General features: G+C 45.9%; 1 protein-coding gene across 1 annotated transcript in view; it reads right to left on the reverse strand.

The window, feature by feature from the left end:
• Positions 1 to 19,947, reverse strand: part of ttc27 (tetratricopeptide repeat domain 27) — a 237,478-nt gene that overhangs the window by 170,336 nt on the left and 47,195 nt on the right. The window contains exon 8 of the mRNA XM_085977359.1: positions 19,736 to 19,848. Coding sequence (XP_085833485.1) covers positions 19,736 to 19,848 — 113 coding nt within the window. The remainder of the gene's footprint in view (positions 1 to 19,735; positions 19,849 to 19,947) is intronic.

Genomic DNA, 19,947 nt, shown 5'->3' on the forward strand with positions numbered 1-19,947 from the left:
GTACTGCAGGCCTTCCTCCCCTTCTTAAAGGGGAGGGGCCTGTTGCAGCGCGATCTGAGATCGCGAGTGCCGGCAAAAGAGCCCGGCACCGAGGAGAAGTGCCGGGCTCTTTGGAGACAGCCGGCACAACGCGCCGGGGGGGGGGGGGGCGCTCAGGAGGCCAGGGACGGCTGTGCGAAGAGGTGCTAGCAGGCGGCCAGCAAAAAAAATGGCCGCCCCGCACCTCAGCGCCTCTACCGCCGCAGGTAGGCCCCCTTGAACCGGTCGCAAATTGCGACCAGCGTTACAGTGGGGGGCGCTACCAAATTTCGCGATCGGGGCAGTAGCGGGGCACTGCGCACACCGATGACGTCATCGGTGGCGGCGCAGCTCTCCCGGCTAACGCCACCATTAGCACCCCGCTAAATTTCGCGGGAGGCGTGACCAGTGGCGCTAAACCCACTAAGTGCCCTCTTTGGGCGCTAACTGGTGGCGCAGCCCACCGAATTTCTAGGCCAAGGAGTGCTATTAAATGTGTACAGATATTAATTGGGCAAGTACTGTGTGTAATTCTGGTCACCTCATTATAGGAAGGGTATTAAAATCATGAAAGATTCACTAAAATGGTATCAGGAATGAGAGGTTGTAGTTATGAAAAAAGCTCAAAAAATGTAGGCTTACCCACTCGAACAGCAAATGTAAAAGGGGGGGCTATAAAAAGGGTTTTCAAAATGATGAAAGGTTTTGAGAGGGTAAGTAGTGAGTGTTTCAGCTTGTTGGTGAATCCATTACAAGGGGGCACTGACTGAGGATCATCACTAAAAGACTGAAAGGGGAAGCTAGATTTTCTTCCTCACAGGTGTCATTGGAACATGGAATACTTTACCGCAAGTGGCTATTGAGGCTGTACAATAACATTTAAAAGTGAATTTATTGCAGAAAAATATAAAAGGATACAGCTAAAGGGCAAAGAATTGGATTACGATTAGATAGCTCCAATTGAAGAGCACAGAACGAATGGCCTCATGTGCAATGGCCATCTCCAACAAGCGAGAGTCTAACCACCGCCCCTTGACATTCAACGGCATTACCATCGCCAAATCCCCTACCATCAACATCCTGGGGGTCACCACTGACCAGAAACTTAACTGGACCAGCCACATAAATACTGTGGCAACAAGAGGCTAGATATTCTGCGGCGAGTGTCTCACCTCCTGACTCCCCAAAGCCTTTCCACCATCTACAAGGCATAAGTCAGGAGTGTGATGGAACACTCTCCACTTACCTGGATGAGTGCAGCTCCAACAACACTGAAGAAGCTCGACACCATCCAGGACAAAGCAGCCCACTTGATTGGCACCCCATCCACCACCGGCGTACCATGGCTGCAGTGTGTCTTCTTCTTAAGCAGTCCCTTGGAACCAAGGATGACTTGCTTCCACATTAAAAATGAGTTCGCAGGTGACTGATGAGTCCAATCCGGGACCTACAGTCTCTGTCACAGGGGGGCCGACGGTGGTTGAAGGGGCAGGTGGGTGATGTGCGCTCCTTGCGCTGCCTGCGCTTGGCTTCCGCTTGCTCCCAGCAAAGAGACTCGAGGTGTTCGGCGCCTTCCCGGATGCTTCTCCTCCACTTTGTGCAGTCTTGGGCCAGGGATTCCCAGGTGTTGGTGGGGATGTTACACTTTTTCAAGGAGGCTTTGAGGGTGTCCTTGAAGCATTTCCTCTGCCCACCTGGGGCTCTCTTGCCGTGCCGGAGCTCTGAGTAGAGCGCTTGTTTTGGGAGTCTCGTATCGGACATGCAGACAATGTGACCCGTCCATCAGAGCTGATCGAGCGCGGTCAATGCTTCGATACTGGGGATGTTGGCCTGAGCGAGAACACTGACGTTGGTGGGCCTATCCCGCCAATGGATTTGCAGGATCTTGCGGAGGCAGCATTGGTGGTACCTCTCCAGTGCTTTGAGGTGCCTGCTGTACATGGTCCATGTCTCTGAGGCATACAGCAGGGCGGGTATCACTGCTGCTCTGTGGACCATGATACATAGAAGATAGGAGCAGGAGTAGGCCATTCGGCCCCTCGAGCCTATTCCGCCATTTAATGAGGTCATGGCTGATCATCCAAATTTAGTACTCTGTCCCTGCTTTCTCCCCATATCCCTTGATCTCTTTAGCCTTAAGAAATATATCTAACTCCTTCTTGAATATATTTAATGAATTGGCCTCAACTGCCTTGTGTGGTAGAGAATTCCACAGGTTCACCACTCTCTGGGTGAAGAAATTCCTCCTCATCTCAGTGTTAAATGGCTTACCCCTTATCCTCAGACTGTAACCCCTGGTTCTGGACTCCCCTGCCATCGGGAACATCCTTCCTGCATCTAGTCTGTCTAGTCCTGTTAGAATTTTATAAGTTTCAATGAGATCCCCTCTCATTCTTCTAAACTCCAGCGAATATAAGCCCAATCGACCCAATCTCTCCTCATACGTCATTCCTGCCATCCCAGGTATCAGTCTGGTGAATCTTCGCTGCACTCTCTCCATGGCAAGAACATCCTTCCTCAGGTAAGGTGACCAAAACTGCACACAAACTCAAGGTGTGGTCTCACCAAGGCCCTGTACAACTGCAGCAAGACATCCTTGCTCCTTTGCTCGAATCCTCTCGCTATGAAGGCCAAAATACCATTTGCCTTCTTAACCGCCTGCTGCACCTGCATGCTTACCTTCAGCGACTGGTGCACAAGGACATCCAGGTCTAGTTGCACTTCCCCTTTTCCCAATCTATTGCCATTCAGATAATAATCTGTCTTCCTGTTTTTGCCACCGAAGTCGATAACCTTGCATTTATCCACATTATACTGCATTTGCCACGCATCTGCCCAATCACCAAACGTGTCCAAATCATACTGGAGTTTCTCTGCATCCTCTTCACAGCACACACGCCCACCCAGCTTTGTGTCGTCTGCAAACTTGGAGATATTACATCTAGTTCCCTCGTCTAGATCATTTCTATATATTGTGAATAGCTGGGGTCCTAGCACCGATCCCTGTCCTAACACCCTGAAGGTGGTGTTGGACTTCATCATCGACGTCTGCCCTTGTTGACAGTAGGCTCCCGAGGTATGGAAAGTGGTCCACGTTGTCCAAGGCCTTGTTGTGGATTTTGATAATCGGGGGGGCAGTACTGTGTGATGGGGGCAGGTTGGCAGAGGACCTTTGTCTTACGGATGTTTAGTGTAAGGCCTATGCTCTCGTACGCTTCGGTGAAGGTGCTGACGATGGTTTGGAGTTCGACCTCCGAGTGAGCGCAGACGCAAGCATCGTCTGCATACTGTCCATCTACAAGATGCACTGCAGCAACTCGCCAAGGCTTCTTTGGCAGCACCTCCCAAACCTGTGACCTCTTCCACCTAGAAGGATAAGGGCAGCAGGCGCATGGGAACACCATCATCTCCAAGTTCCCCTCCAAGTCACACACCATCCTGACTTAGAAGTATATCGCCGATCCTTCATCGTCGCTGGGTCAAAATCCTGGAACTCCCTCCCTAACAGCACTGTGGGAGTACCTTCACCACACAGACTGCAGCGATTCAAGGCGGCGGCTAACCACTACCTTCTCGCGGGCAATTAGGGATGGGCAATAAATGCTGGCCTTGCCAGCGACGCCCACATCCCATAAACGAATAAAAAAAATGTGCTGTAATTTCTATGATTCATCTGTTGGAGACATTTATCTACCTGATAAATGCTTACATGTCTGAAACATCAACAACCGGACATGTTGCGTGTACATATACGTATGTGTGTGTGTTGTACATATGTGGGTGTGTCAATGTCTCTGTTTTTTCAGCCAGTTGCTCTTCAGACGTCACACTTCAAAGTTTGGAAGAACTGCAAGGCTGAAAAGCCCAAGCGCTTACCTCAGTCTTCCAACACCAGAACTGGCAAATAGATTGAACAGTAATCAAAGAAAGACTATGTATTTGTCAAGATGTTAAAGAATGAGTCACAACAGTAATCAAAGAAAGACTATGTATTTGTCAAGATGTTAAAGAATGAGTCACAACAGGAGAAAATTTTAAAAAAGGAAAGTGAATGCAATGTGCAGATAAAATTGATCATCACCCAGATAAGGTCATCTTTAAATTACTTGCATCTTCTGTCCACTATAACAGCGTGTTTTTATATAGCGCCGTTAATGTAGTAAAATGTCCCAAGGCGCTGCACAGGAGTACAATGGAGGTTTTAAGGAGCGTCTTAAAGGAGGAAGGAGAGGTAGCGAGGCAGCGAGGTTTAGGCAGGAAATTCCAGAGCTTAGGGCCTAGGCAACAGAAGGCACGGCCACCAATGGTTGAGGGATTATAATCAGGGATGCGCAAGAGGGCAGAATTAGAGGGGCGCAGAAATTCATAGAAGATAGGAGCAGGAGTAGGCCATTCGGCCCTTCGAGCCTGCTCCGCCATTCAATGAGATCATGGCTGATCATCCAAAATCTCGGGGGGGTGGCGGGGGGAAGGGGGTGTTGTGGAGCTGAAGGAGATTACAGAGATAGGAAGGGGCGAGACCATGGAGAGATTTGAAAACAAGGATGACAATTTTGAAATTGAGGCGTTGCTTAACCGGGAGCCAATGTAGGTTAGCGAGCACAGGGGAGATGGGCGAATGGGACTTGGTGCGAGTTAGGACACGGGCAGCCGAGTTTTGGATGACCTCAAGTTTACGTAGGGTGGAATGTGGGAGGCCGGCCAGGAGTGCGTTGGAATAGTCAAGTCTAGAGGTAACAAAGGCATGGATGAGGGTTTCAGCTGCAGATGAGGTGAGGCAAGGGCGGAGACGGGCGGTGTTACGGAGGTGGAAGTAGGCAATCTTTGTTATGCTGCAGGTATGTGGTCGGAACATTTCAGGGTCAAATATGACACCAAGGTTGCGAACAGTGTGGTTCCGTCTCAGACAGATGTTAGGGAGAGGGATGGAGTCAGTGACTAGGGAACAGAGTTTGTGGCGGGGACCAAAAACAATGGCTTCGGTCTTCCCAATATTTAATTGGAGAACATTTTTGCTCATCCAGGAATACTCTTTTCTTCTTCTTCAGGAGTATAGACTAACTTGATAGGCAACGTTCCTGTTAAGCTGCACGGCTGCGCAGTGGTCTGGAGGTCCCGCGCAAGCCGCTCACTGGCTTTTAAATGGAAAAAAACGCGTATGCACGAAAATTTGAATGGGCCGTTAAAGGGGCCGCGAACCCCCCCAAAATTAGAGGGAACATTGTTGATAGGTTCACAGGAAACTAAATGCTGAGCACACATACTTGAAGATATCAGATATTGGAGCTAGGCGGTACCACAAATGGTCGCCAATGTATAAAGTCCCTGCACCATTGTGCTTGCTGATTTACTTTGGGCTTAAGCTAAACTGCAACTAGCTAATCACTTAACACTAACCCCACCCTCCTCACAAAACAATGCACTGCAACACCTGAGAGAATGGATGTGTGGTGTATGGAGAATGCAAAACATTTGGAAAATTAAGAAATTCCCACCAGGTAGGTGATGTATCTTTCTTCTTCATTCAACATCCTTCAGATATAGGAGAGAGAAAGCCCCTGCAGAGCAGTCATAATGCTCGGTGTCAGGGCCGACCTGCCCAAGTGGCCGTCATGTGCTGCAGGTAAACCTGGACAGCGATGACGTGTGAGTATTGCTCCATGTGGCGGCCACACGTGTGTCATCAAATGGAACCTGATCCGGAGCTGTCCAGGAAACAGCTCTGGAATGGGTGAAATGACCTTTAACCTGCTCGCTGGCCCTGTATTTCCTGCAAGATAGCAACAGTGTCAAAAGCACTGAACCATCCATTTGGCGATCTGATTCCCAGCATTGATGTCAAGTCCTCAGCGCCATGCCAGATTAACTACCAGAACGAGAATGTTTGATGCTCTTGTCTATCTATTCTAATCTATTACTGCAGAGAGGCTCAAGACTTTGCCTCAATTTATTTGGCAGAGAGAGATCTGATACGAGGAGCGGAAGGACCCTTAACTGAGGAAAAGCACATTGGAGCAATGCCCGTGGGCTTTATACAACACACAAGAGTAGGAGACAATGTGCAGCACCATCTGTCTGTAAAGTCATGACAACATTTCCATGTGCATGCTCAGCACATGGTTTCCCAGGACCTGTTAAGCAGTGTGAAGATCTGGAATGAAGAATTGGAAAAATACAACAAGCTGCTAGGTTAAAAATAAAATCAAAGAAATCTGCGGAACAGCATTTGCAGAAAGGCAATTTTGCAATCACGAATCTACTTTGGAATCAAGCACGGTTGAAAACAAAACAAACTTTTTTTCCCCCTCCGCAGTCAAAGCAGAGCTCGAAGGGAAGCAAAATAAAAAAGCTTCTTATCCAAAGTAAAACTCCAACAATAACGCATGGCGGCCAAGTGCAGTAGCCTTTGTGCCGGACTACTGTGTAGACCGGGAATTTAACTTATTGGAAGGGAGAGGGGGGGAGGTGGAATTAAATGCAGGTTTTACATATTCACGGTAATGGAGCTCCCCTGATAGCTCAATAAATCAATGCACCATTTGGCGTAGTACTGAGCATGCAAACCAGGAAGCACCCAGCTCTGATATCTGGGCTGCGTTCAATTAGCTAACCTTAGCCCATGCACTTTATGGGGCATTAGAATTGACCTGGCAAGTTGGAAATTAGCCAGCCTTCCCTGCTTACTATTGCGTTGGGTCCATGCTTGAACGTGTACAATGAGCAGACATAGGTTGGTGGCAGGACTGGGCTCAGCTGTGATGCTCCCGCCTGCCTTAGCTATCTTACAGATGAAGGATGGCCCCTTGGGTGAGGTATTGGAGGGCTGCCAGCATCTGTGTAACTGCAGCGCTTTTCAGGCTTTTGTGTGGGGGGACTCCCGCAGATGTTGACGTGTTCCGGGGACTTTCTGAACTAATATCCGAAAGACAGTTGTCAGCTATCCAGAGGAAAAGATTAGGAAATCGTGGTTTTTTTTTTGGTAGTGTGCAGCCACAGAAGTGACTTCCAGTAAGTCAACAAATACAGAATACAATAAATCTGATGACCTGATGGACCCCCGAGAGTCTGGGACCCTCAGTTTGAAGCCTAGAATGTAAATGTGCCCCAAATAGAGTCACTCTCCTTAGGGCAGATAGTTGGCATTTTTTTTAAATATTAAAAAAATTGCCATTCAAGTCCACGCACATAAATTGAAGATGACCAAGAAGAAATTGCTCCTATTGACAGTCGACAAATGGTGCAATTGCTGCAGGGTGAAAATATACACTGGGATATATATATTAAAAAATATATATATATATACACACACACACACGACAGCTCTGTAACACAAACCTTTGATAGATTCCACACGTCGAGGGCTGCAAATCAAAACCCACACAAGCCGGGGGAAGAAATCTTCCAGAAATACTATGCCTCTCGACGGGTTGAAGTAGACGGAGCTATTCCCCACTATTTAGTGTATTTATGGCATTTGGCACAAACAGTGAAATACGAATCATAGATTAAAGTGAACTCTGTTTAGCTGTCTCTGGACATCAATAAATCCAAGTTAATTTTGATATATAACTAACCGTCCCTTACGCAAGAGCTAAAGGCATAGCTGAATATTTTGAAAATGAGATGCTGAAGATATCTGCAGCCCGCACTCTGATGTAACAACTTGAATCGTACCTAAAAATGTTGAGTTGCAGGAGTCGCAAAAACCAGCCGGGGAAACAACAACAAAAACATAATACGCACTGATTGCTCAGATCAGTCGCAGGCACCTTAAAATAGGTCCAATTAATTCTGGAGCATTGATGTGAATTTCAGTTACGGTAAGATTATCCCGTACAGTATTCAAGTATCACATATTTTTATTTTGCAAGCAGTTGTGGGTCATTAAGAACCAGCCAGTTGTAATGAGAGAATTACGATGACAGCAGTTAGCCACCAATGTGTCTGGTATTAGTGTGTGCTGATGTGATGTGTGCCAAGGGTGTGATCTTATCCTGCAGCCAATTCGTGTGCAGCTTATGCATGGAAGTAAGGTGCTCAGAAGCAGTTTATTAAACAAACATGAACAGCACACTCTGGCACTGCTGACACTAACCACCTGCCAAATGCCACGTGACGGGGCGCTGCACCCTGGTGCCCAGGCTCGATACCCGATCTGTGCTGAGGCGGCTGATTTCAGCCAAAGCGGCAGCAAAGAGAATAACAACTGGAGTCGGTGTTGTGAGTTATCAACCTGCTCCTATTCACTATCTAGTAACCCGAGTGGGTGGGTGTGAACTGAAGACAGATTCAGGCTTGGCTGTGACCTCCCTAACCACACACCCCCGCCTCCCCCACCCCCACATGGTCAAGTAGCCTGCTGAACACCGACTCACACATGACACATGACCAAGGTCACTGACTTGCTGGTGACTGAATAAGTCAAATTTCATTTTTATTTGAAAAGAATGCAGGATGTTCTGAGATATCTACTGATGATCTGGGGATTGCATCTCACAGCTAAGACGGTTTCTCTGTTTAAAAAAAAAAAAAAAAAAAATCTTGATCACGTAGCATCATCTTCAGGAGGAGTGGGAAATAAAAGTGGATAAATAAAGACCAAGTTGTCTGGGATTGCTGCCTGAAGTTTCTGGCCACCTGTAATCTGATCCAGGTAGCACACAGCGTAGCGACAAGCACAACGGGGCGACCATCCTTATACCAAAGTAGAGCTAAAAGAGGTGGAATGACTAGGCTGGGCAGTGGAGTGTTCACACATCTATTTCAAAATAATCCAAGGCAGAACCGTCCAGTGAAACAATGGGGGGAATTTTAATCCCAAAAAACGGGTGTGTTGCAGTCGGGTGGGAGGTTAAAGTGTTAAAAAACTGAATCCCGACCCGAATCTGCTTACTTGCACTGTCGGAGGTGCCGTCTTTCGGATGAGACGTTAAACCGAGGCCCCGTCTGCTCTCCCAGGTGGACGTAATAGATCCCAGGGCACTGTTTCAAAGAGCAGCGGAGTTATCCCCGGTGTCCCGGCCAATATTTATCCCTCAACCAACATCACATTGCTGTTTGTGGGAGCTTGCTGTGCGCAAATTGGCTGCCGCGCTTCCCACATTACAACAGTGACTCCACTTCAAAAAGTACTTCATTGGCTGTAAAGTGCTTTGCGACGTGCGGTGGACGTGAAAGGGGCTATATAAATGCAAGTTTTTTTTTTTTTAACGGAGGCGGGCCGGGTCGGGCAGCGAACCCGCTCCCAGGAGGTGGGTCGCCCATTTAAGTATTATAATGAGGCTGGGGTGCCTCAGATTTAACCACAATTACAAATTTAACTGCGGCTGGTCGGATTTCTCAGGCCTCGGAGAACCCGCCAGCTAATGCGAGACGAGGACTGCTGAATCCAGGAGGTAAGTGCCTTTACACTTACCTCCCGGATCCAGCGTTCCTGCCTAACCCATCCCCGCGATCGGAGACTCCCCACCCCCCCCCCCCCCGCACAAGGCCACTGATCTGCAACCCCCCCCCCCCACAATGCTCTGGCCCCAATCTCTCCGTTCCTCCCCCCGGATCCTTCTCCGGCCCCTGACCACCCCATGGCTCCCACCCAATCCCTCCCGCCTCTCTGCGGCCTAGTGCCACAGGCCTACCTGCCCACAGCCAGCCTCTCTATCTGGCTGGCTGCAGGTGGGAAACAGACCATTCAAATGCAAATCAGGCCCTGCCATCAAATTCAGCAAGGTCTGCGGGAAACCCATTCTCCCGGGTTCACCGACCGCTTCCTAGCCCCTGCCTCCCGATTAAAATTCCGGCTTAAAGTTACATCAAACTTAGAATTAGAAACAAATTACCAATACATTTTATTTTGAAAAGCTACAAGTTGGTATTCCAAATTTTTGTAAAATACTTATTCTTGAAATATCACTAATGCAATCTAGGCAAAGTATCTGGCAAGGTGACATGCTTCAATTTGAGACACAGGAAAACATCAATTTCCTTGTACAAGACATTGCCGAAATTCCAATTTATAAAAAAAATTAAAATGCATTGAAATTGTCCATGTGTCTGTAATGTGATAGATTAATGGGGCGACAATGAAAAGCGTGTTGAATTATAGAAACCACTATCCCGTTTCTGCCCAAACATTAACCCTTTTACACTACAACCTTCTAGTAAGCTAATCGAGACCAGGGAATGGTCACAAAGGTCAATTTGGGAATATTGCCCACGTGATCTTGCCTGCAAAATTGGCATAGTAAAGACATGCCCGGGAGGGTTCAGGAACCCTGGAAGAGAAAGAGCTCACACCCTGCTCCTGGGAAGGGCTTGAAATGGCAGGAACGGGAGCTTCAAAGGGGAAGATGTGGGTCCTTTAAAGGGGCGCAGCGCTGCTGAGAAACACCTGCCAAAGTGTGAACATTCCGCGAATGTTAAATGCAACCATTAACATTACTCTGACTTGCAGCCTTACAGATTATCATCAACAACAACAACAACTTGTATTTATATACAGTAAACTGTGTGCTATCCGGCACCGACGGGACCGAGCTGTTGCCATCCCATCAAAACTGCCGGACAAACCAGCGCTAATGTTGAAACATACGGAGATTTTGAGCTCCATATCTGGCAACAAACCCTGTTGCTTAGCAACAGCTTCTAAACAGTCGGCCGTACCTTGCAAGTGTCTCTGTAGCTTAGCAACAGCTTCAGCGAGACCTTGCAGAGCCTGACTGGTGAAAAAAAAGCAACGAAAAGAAAAAAAAACTAACGAAACGGCTCCTGATTTTTGCCGGTGGCTCGAGCATTCCGGACAGTTAACCTCCGGATAAACCAAAGTTTCCTGTAGCACCTTTAACATAATAAAGCGTCCCAAGGCGCTGCACGGGAGTATTATAAGACAAAAAATTTGACATCGATCCGCATAAGGAAAAATTAGGGCAGGTGACCAAAAGCTTGGTCAAAGAGGTAGGTTTTAAGGAGCATCTTAAAGGAGGAAAGCGAGGTGGAGAGGCGGAGAGGTTTAGGCAGGGAATTCCAGAGCTTAGGGCCCAGGCAGCTGAAGGCACGGCCACCAATGGTGGAGCGATTATAATCAGGGATGCTCAAGAGGGCAGAATTAGAGGAGCGCAGATATATCTGGGGGGGTTGTGGGGCTGAAGGAGATTACAGAGATAGGGAGGGGCGAGGCCATGGAGGGATTTGATAACAAGGATGAAGAATTTTGAAATCGAGGTGCTGCTTAACCTGGAGCCAATGTAGGTCAGCGAGCACAGGGGTGATGGGCGAACGGGACTTGGTGCGTATCCCAATGGGTAGGTATTTCAATAATGTACATGAAGTGGAAGTAAATTTGGCAGAATGATGCTTGATTCAGCTCAAGCAGAATATGGTGATAGCAGAGGAGCCCTAACCCCTTCCCATAAGACAGCATGGTCTGAAGGAGGCTTCATGCAAAGGCAAAAGAGAGAGAGAGAGAGAGAGAGAGAAATGGTTGCCTCGCTGCTCTTTGAAGTAGAAAATGGTGCAAGAAGACCAAAAGAGCAGAGGTATGAATCCCATGAATTCTCCAGTAAATGAGTCAGAGTTATTTGTTAGACCTGGGCGGTGCTAGTCTATATCCAGCCAAAAAAAAAGACGCAGGTTTAGTTCATGTGACTGGGTCTACTCATGGAAACTGCAGTCTAGCTGGGAACATAAGGAAAGGGTTGGGAAAAGGCCTTAAGTGCAACAGTCCTTTTAATATTAAAAGCACCTTAGTACAACAACAACAAAAATAAAGCCACAGAGCTTGCCTTCTTCTCAATGGAGTTGTATAACGTATAACTTGCTGACAAGTCTACATACGCTTGGCTCACAGCGAATAAATCTCAGATTTCACTACATTCTTTGGGTGAAGAACATAAGGTTATCCTCTATCAAAGCTCCAATTAGATCCAAGACCTTCCAAAAAAGTTATAATGTAATTCTAATCTGCAACTACCCAGATGTGATGTGAAAAATAAAGCAGAACGCGATTTTATTGTTCGGAAACAATTTGAAAATTCATGAGCTGAGAGGCACGAACGAAGGATACATACTAACTGCTTAATTGACGTTCAACGTACAAATGGGAATTGTACCCGGTTCATGTTTTAAAATGCAACTTCGGGTTTATTTGGTGCAGGCAACGCGCATTCCTGTACTCTCGGTGTGGGGCGTGATGACAGTCACATAGTAAACTTAATCAAGTGCCCCCGTCACTACAAATTTAAAGCAACACCACTAAACAGAAGCACCAGTAACTGATGAAAAATGTTTAATGGTGCTATAAAGTGCAAAGCTGGGGGGGGGGGGGAACTTTCAATATAAACGAGAATATCAGCACCCTTTCTGAGTTGGCCAGTACTGAAGCTTCGCAGCTCTAGCCTCTCTTCCAGTTGGCCTCCACGGCAGGAAAGGATGCTGATCCATTCTGCTCCCTATGCAGAGCTCACTGATGGGTCTTGTTCTCAACGCCAGCTCAGCAGCTGGCTGTTGGCTGTGAAGGTCTGACTAGACTAGAGGGCGGCCTAACAATAATCTAACACTTCAAGGGTTAGTCCTACAAAGTGCAATTCTATTCAAACAACATCCTTACTTAGATGGGCGCAGTATTCTTTACTGAAAATACTACACCCAACCCACTTACCCTCGCTACAAAGCTTTGTTTGGAATTTTGTTAGTATAGGTACTAAACATTCCACATCCTTTGCTTCCTCCCCCAAAAAATGCAAAAACAAAATTGGCTCGTCCCTTTTTAAGGATAAGTGGGAGGTTGGTCTCCCACACAACAGCATGTCTCTTTCAGAAAACCATGACGTTTGTATCGATGAATTTGTTCCCACAGTCTAGCACCAATCTATTCTTAGTATTTCAACACCTCCTCGAATCCCTGCCATCGAACAACATGCTTTCCCCACGCTTGCTTGTATTCGGCCGACAGGTTGAAGAGAGGGGCGCAGCATCTGAGAATTTCATTAAAGCTTGAAAGGGCACCAGAGCTGCATGTAGGCTGTCCAGAAGAAGAAAAAAACTCAAGTTTCCATGGAGATTAAGCCAATATTTTTCAGATACAGTGACAAAAAAAAAGTACAGCGTGACTTCACTATTTCGACCGATGCTATCCAATGAGCTCACTTGTTGCTTCAATGTCCATAGAGGGGACAAAAGCAAGTTTAGCAAATGAATTTCTTACAAGTACAAAGTTCATTTTCTGTCGATGATTTGAAACCTTGACTGCAACTGAGCGGCTATTCTATTTCTATATTTTTCAAGTACCACCCCATCATCACCTATTGGCCATTTCCCTTAGCAATTTTTCTCCCCTGAAGCTGCTGACCCTTTGATGGGGCGCATTTCCACGGGTGTCAGTCGCCCTCTGGTACTTTGGCACAAGCAATGACTACTCATGTAGGGCCTAGCAATGACCCCAATCCTGTTCCCACCCAACAGCCACACACTTCTTGCTGGGCAGTAATGCAGTAATGGGAAACCCCTGGATGATTTCTCCACCCACCTCACCCTCCAATCACATCCCCTCCCTAGCCTGAGGTGTTGAGGCCAAATGAAGTTTCCTTAATGAGGTCATATAACTCAGTATAGGATCACATCTTGGATTTTAAAGGGCTGTAAGGTTCAGCTATTCGCTGAGTGAAATTTGATCCATTGTTCGGAGTCATTATGCAAGACCCTAGTCGTCTTACCCTTGCAGCCTGAATTATTTAAAAAATCATTTGTATTTAAAAATAAATCAACTTACCATATACTGGTTGGCGTCCTGATTATTGAAAGCAACAACAGAAGTAGCTGAGACTAAGCAAAGGAACATAACATAAGAAATAGCAGCAGGAGTAGCCCATACGGCCCCTCGAGCCTGCTCCGCCATTCAATAAGATCATGGCTGATCTTCGACCTCAACTCCACTTTTCTGCCCGATCCCCATATCCCTTGATTCCCTTAAGAGTCCAAAAATCTATTGATCTCTGTCTTGAATATACTCAACGACTGAGCATCCACAGCCATCTGGGGCAGAGAATGCCAAGGATTCACAACCCTCAGTGATGTAATTTCTCATCTCAGACCTAAATAGCCAACCCCTTATCCTGAGGCTTTCCAGTCAGGAGAAACAGCCTTCCTGCATCTACCTTGTCAAGCCCTGTAAGAATTTTATAAGTTTCAATGAGATCACCTCTCATTCTTCCAAACTCCAGAGAATATAGGCCCAATCTACTCAATCGCTCCTCATAGGACAACCCTCTCATCCCAGGAATCAATTATGTTTCTATATCACAGCCTCAGAAACGCTGGTAAAATATGGCACAATCAAGTAGTCTGCAAATCTCACTTAGGACTTTTCCTTTTTACCAGGAAACTTTTTTTTATCCGGCACCGACGGGACAGACATGGTGCCGGTTCATCAAATATTCCGGATAACCGAAAGCTATAGTAAAAGATACGGAGCTGAGAGCTCCATATAAAGCAACAAACCCTGTTGCTGTTCAGAACAATGGCCACAAGTTCCAAGCGTCTCTGTAGCTTAGCAACAGCTGCAGCAACACCCTTGCACAGCAACAGATCGAGGAAGGCAAGTAATAAAACTTAGCTGAACCTACTCCTGAATTTTGCCGGTTAACCGAGATTTCCGGTTATTTAGGTGCCGGTAAATCGAAAGTTTCCTGTAATTTAAGGCTTTAAACAAAAGCCGCACATTCGACAACCATGGTCCAACTCAACCCTCCTCATTGGCCTACCAATCTCCACCTTATACCAACTTCAACTTATCCAAAACTTATTCCTAAATAAGTTATTGTTTCACAATTTTTTCTGACTGTAGTGGAACTCTCATAAGTTCAACTTTATATTTGTGATAAAAAATGTTCCGTTTATTTTTTTGCCGATTTTCACCCATCTTCTCTCCTGAAACTACTCTCTCCTGTTGGGGTATACCTCATGGACACTCCGCTACCTCACCCAAGTGACCTTCCTCAGCACTATGCTATTCTACCAAAGTGTATCCATTCCTTTCTCACACACTGCAACTGGAGTCACTGGATGGTAATCAGAAGCAGTAGCCCGGATTACTTCCTCTCCTTAGCCCATGAATGCTTAGGTGCAATGCAAGTGCCCAACTACTGCCTCAGATGAGATCAGTTAACACAGCTCAGAAATCAAACCTGGGACCTTCCAGTCTGTATGGCTTGATTACACATCGCCTTTGCCAATTGAACAGTCGAAGAGGAGCAGATGCTTATTTCGACAGATAATCCAATAAATATTTTGAAAAATGAAAATGGTAGTGGAATGGCGATGCTCCAAATTGCTGTGCAGAAGAATATGCTTTCGCATTTACAACTGGCCACATGGTGAGCCCCAAGATCTAGATTATGACATTTGGGGAGGGGGGGGGGGGGGGGGGGGAGTGCGGTGGGGGTGGTGGCAGGGAAGACAAAACAATTCTGTACAGGAATCAACTTTTAAAATAAAGAGAGAGAGCACTCAAAGCACATTAGACACACTAACACATTTGCGTGTTATATATCCAGTCAGGCACCCGAGTTCCATAAATGCCATACCACACTATGATGTACGTGGTACTCTCGTCAAGTGTTGGATAACTAATGTCAATTGGAAAACACTTGATCCAAAGAAAGCAAAATTCAGTAACTTAAGAATTTAGCTCATATGTGAAGTTATGAAAGAATGGGGCTGAAGTTCAGCAGTTATATTTGCTTCATTGCCGACAGTCAGTTTCGTGCGTGCTATAAAAGAGGTCATGACCTTTAAGAGCGCCATGGTGCTGGGAATTACGGAGAGTGGATTTGAATGTGGCCTGTCAAGACAATGCTTTTCATTTTCTTGTTATTTTACTTTTATCTAAATGAAAATGTGACTGTAGAAGAGTGCAACAGGAGGAATCGTTTGGGTGGGGTACTGGATGATGGCGGATCCATGGGGAACCGTACCGCAGGAAGAATTCCCCTCCTTTAGGAGAGGAGCAGAGAAATAAATTGGGGAATAAGACATCTATCTAAAACCCATATCCCTCCGATCAAGAATTGATCCAGTTCCCATTAAACTGCTTTCACTACCACCTTACAATCTTTACTGCTATGGGTGGCAGGCTGTGTAGAGGTGACTTTCTCCTTTAATAATCATGTTTTGAGATCAACTTAAAGCCAAGACCATCTGGTCAGTATATGACCGTACTTGCTTCCAACAAAGCGAAGAACACATGTTCCTCCATATGGCCTGCAACACACTTGTGATTAACTCAAGTGAAAAGGAAAAATAAAGGACAGAAAGGTTATCTAAACATCTGCTACCTGTCAGATGAGTTAGCCTTATCACCCTTGGGGAAGCATGACATCATTAACCATGAGCCCTGCATGCCATGACTTTCATCTGCAACTGCCCTCATGACGTGAGGCAGATAACCTTAACGCGCGAGCTCGGAGTTGGCTCATGTAACAAATATCCTGTGCATGACATGAATAAAATGTACAAGAGAAAATGACAGATTATGGCCGAGGACTTTTACCCACACAATTTCTGCTTCAGAGTCTGCAGTCATTTAGGGTGAACATAAATCTTAATGCTCTTGACTGAAATCATTAATCTAACAGGAAAAAGAATCATATTTCAACAAAGAATGTTAAGGATTTTTTTAATTTACTGACCAATCCAAGAACAGATGCACAAAATCCCACCGGAAGTGACAGAAATGCTCAACATTTTTGGGGATTAAACTGGATTGATGGTTCAACTGAAAATAGCACGAGAATTATAATACAGGCCACAAAGCTGGCTGAAATCTATTGAATGGAGACGTGAATGCTTCTTTCTTGAAAGGCAAACAAATTAATGTTCCAAACATTTGCTGTTCTACAGACTTTACATAAGTTTTCTTCGGGTAAAGGAACCTGCACATGCCACTTTCTCAATTTCTTGATCTGAGAAAGCAGCCGTGGCTAATAATAAATGTAATAACTGAGAGGATGGACTGCAGTACGGCAAAGGCCGAGGCAGTTAATATTACTCCGCCTGCCTCTTGGCTTTATTCTGTTTGGTGACGATCTGATCAGAATTGTGTTAGTTTTTAAAAAAAATGTAGCCAACCAGCTGCACACATGACCTAATGGATCACACCAAATCTGGGTTATTTCTCAATTGTCATTTTAGTAGTAACATCAGCAACTTGCATTTATATAGCGCCTTTAACGTAGTAAAATGTCTCAAGGCGCCTCGCAGAAGCGTAATCAGACAACAATTGACACCGAGCCAAAGAAGGAAATATTAGGAGGGTGACTAAGCGCTTTCAAACCTGCAGAATTAGTGATAATAAGGGAGTCACTAAATGGTTCTCCACCTGTTCGGACATCAGTAACATTATAAACCAGCAGAGAAAACAGTAAACACTGGTCACCATCTGAACGATAGCAAAATACTGCGGATGCTGGAAATCCAAAATAACAACTTTATTTCGGATTTCCAGCATCCGCAGTATTTTGCTATCGTACTAGTGTTTGGTTCACTGCCACACCTCTTCTAGGAATGCCTACCTTGAAGAAGTTCTGCTCTTCTCTTTGACGGGATTTCCGTTTGGCTCTTCAACCTTGTTCATATCCCCATTTCCCAGCCCCCAAACTGGCCTTTTAATCGGTTTCATTTCCTGTGTTTTTTCAGTCCTGACGAAGGGTTTCGACCTGAAACGTTGACTCTATTTCTCTCTCCACGGATGTTGCCTGGCCTGCTGAGTTTTTCCAGCATTTTCTGTTGTTATTTCGGGTCACCATCTGAACCTTGACTTATGTTCATTATTACTCACAATATATGTCAGCTTGGCTCAGTTGACACCATTCTTGCCTCCAAGTCAGAAGATTTGAGTGTAAGCACCGCTCCAGGACTTGAAAACATTATGTAGGCTGACACTCTGAGGGAGTGCTGCATTGCAAGAGGTGACATCTTTCAGATGAGAGGTTAAACTAAGATCTGGTCTGCCTATTCCAGGTGGTTCAGGGTCACAATCCTGTGGCATTATTCGAAGAACAATAGCAACTTCACCTGGTGTCTGGGCCAACATTCCTCCCTCAGCCAGCACCGCCAAAAAGAGATTAACTGATCATTCAACGTATAGCTGTTTATGGGATCTTGCTGTACATAAAATGGCTGCTGTATTTGCCTACATAAGAATCACATCATTTCAGAGTAATTAATCGTAGATGAAGTGCTTTGAGATATTTCTGATGAGGCACTTTATGAATGCAAGTCTTTCTTTATTGAGCACCAGGCGCAGTTCATTTCAGGCTGCCAATAGTGTCTTTCGGTGTGTTGTGATTTGTCTATTAGTCAATAATAAAATGCCTCCCTTGTTGGTTATAGTGGTAGAAAACTAGTTGTTTAGGGTGTTACAATTTGGAGGTAATACACTGCAGTATCAGGGAGAAGCCACAAGAGATGCTTAGGTTGAATTTCTGCAGGCTTATAAAATAAATGATCTACATTATTACATAAAGGATGAAAAATCTTTAATTATTCCGCATCTGACAGAACCTAATCGACTATCAGCTCTTGTGCCATTCTGCATCACTAACCAATGGCAGGAGACATTTTTTTAAAAATCCACACAAGATGATATAGTGATTTTAATGTAGTATAACTTCCCACGGTGCGAGTAAGAAATGAACAGGCGCTGAGGGTTTGTAGGGGAATTGAGAGAGGCGGCCAAAGGCTTGGGAAAAGAGCTGGGTGTTAAGAAGGCAGGGAGGAGTGTCGCGTTTTAAAGACAAAGTTCAGAGTAGAACTGAGGTGACTGAAGGCTCTATCATCAATGCTGGATCGGGTGGGGTGGGTTGGGGGAAACGACGAGTACAGGAGGACCGGAGTGCACGGAGAGAGAGGGGGGGCAAATAATAAAATAAACACAACGCGAGTGGCAGAGGATTACAGGCGGCACTTTCCGCCTCTTGGGGATCAGATGACTTAAAATCGTTCGTAGAAAGCTCCCAGTTTACGCTATTACCCAAATCCCTCCTTGCAATACCCCTTGGATTACCATGAGATTCTTTGTCCAATCTATAAACGACCACCTTTCACTCGGTAATTTGTCTTTGCATAAATTCTAAATGGCCTTACTTCATTTTGCAGTGCAGGGTTTCAGCATTGCCAAAACACGGTCTGTTTTTCAATTTTTTGGTAGCCTTGACAGCGAGTGCCGGCAGGTTATTTAACTGATCCTGTCCTCCCCCCAGGAAAGATTTAGACACAGAGCAGGAATCGCTGCACAGTTATGAAAGAGGTAGGGCCCTGGCTGATTTTCCTGCCTCGTTCGCTAGCCCAGGGGTGCCGAGACCAGTTATAACAGCCCCGGCGAGCTGCTTTGGGTCAGATCAGTTCACTCAGCAAGGTCTCGGAATCAAACCTGGGCTCCTCTGGCCCGGACAGCTCAGAAAGCGCATTCGGCGGATCAATTATCCGCCAGCTATAATCCAAGTTACTGAGTGGTCGTGCTGATTCCTCACATCACCACCGACAAATTAGTTAATCCCACCGATTTCCCGGGTTTGCCAATCTCAGTTTCGAAGCGGGGTGGGGGGGGGGGGAAGCGCAAAAGTCTTAGCCGACGTGGTTTCTTATTTTTTACATTGAACAGTGATGACAAGTAAACCAACGCACTGCCACAAAACACCAGCCTGTCCGAGTGCCGGAAAATGCTCACCAGATACCAAGGATTACGGCAAGCTCCTCCCCACATAGGTCCGGCATGTTGTGTTCCTCAGGATCTGCCAGTTTAATTGAATTCAGCAAAGTGTCATCACTCAGCTCAAGGTTCTGTTGGCAACAGAAGGAAAATATTGCATCCGTGAGTTTTTTTTTTATTCCTTCATGTATTCAACTTTAGCTCCTCAAAAGGATTTTAATACTACGGAA

Source organism: Somniosus microcephalus, chromosome 3 (genome assembly GCF_052327205.1).
Source record: "Somniosus microcephalus isolate GS21.2 chromosome 3, FLI_Smic_1.0, whole genome shotgun sequence".
Taxonomy (NCBI): domain Eukaryota; kingdom Metazoa; phylum Chordata; class Chondrichthyes; order Squaliformes; family Somniosidae; genus Somniosus; species Somniosus microcephalus.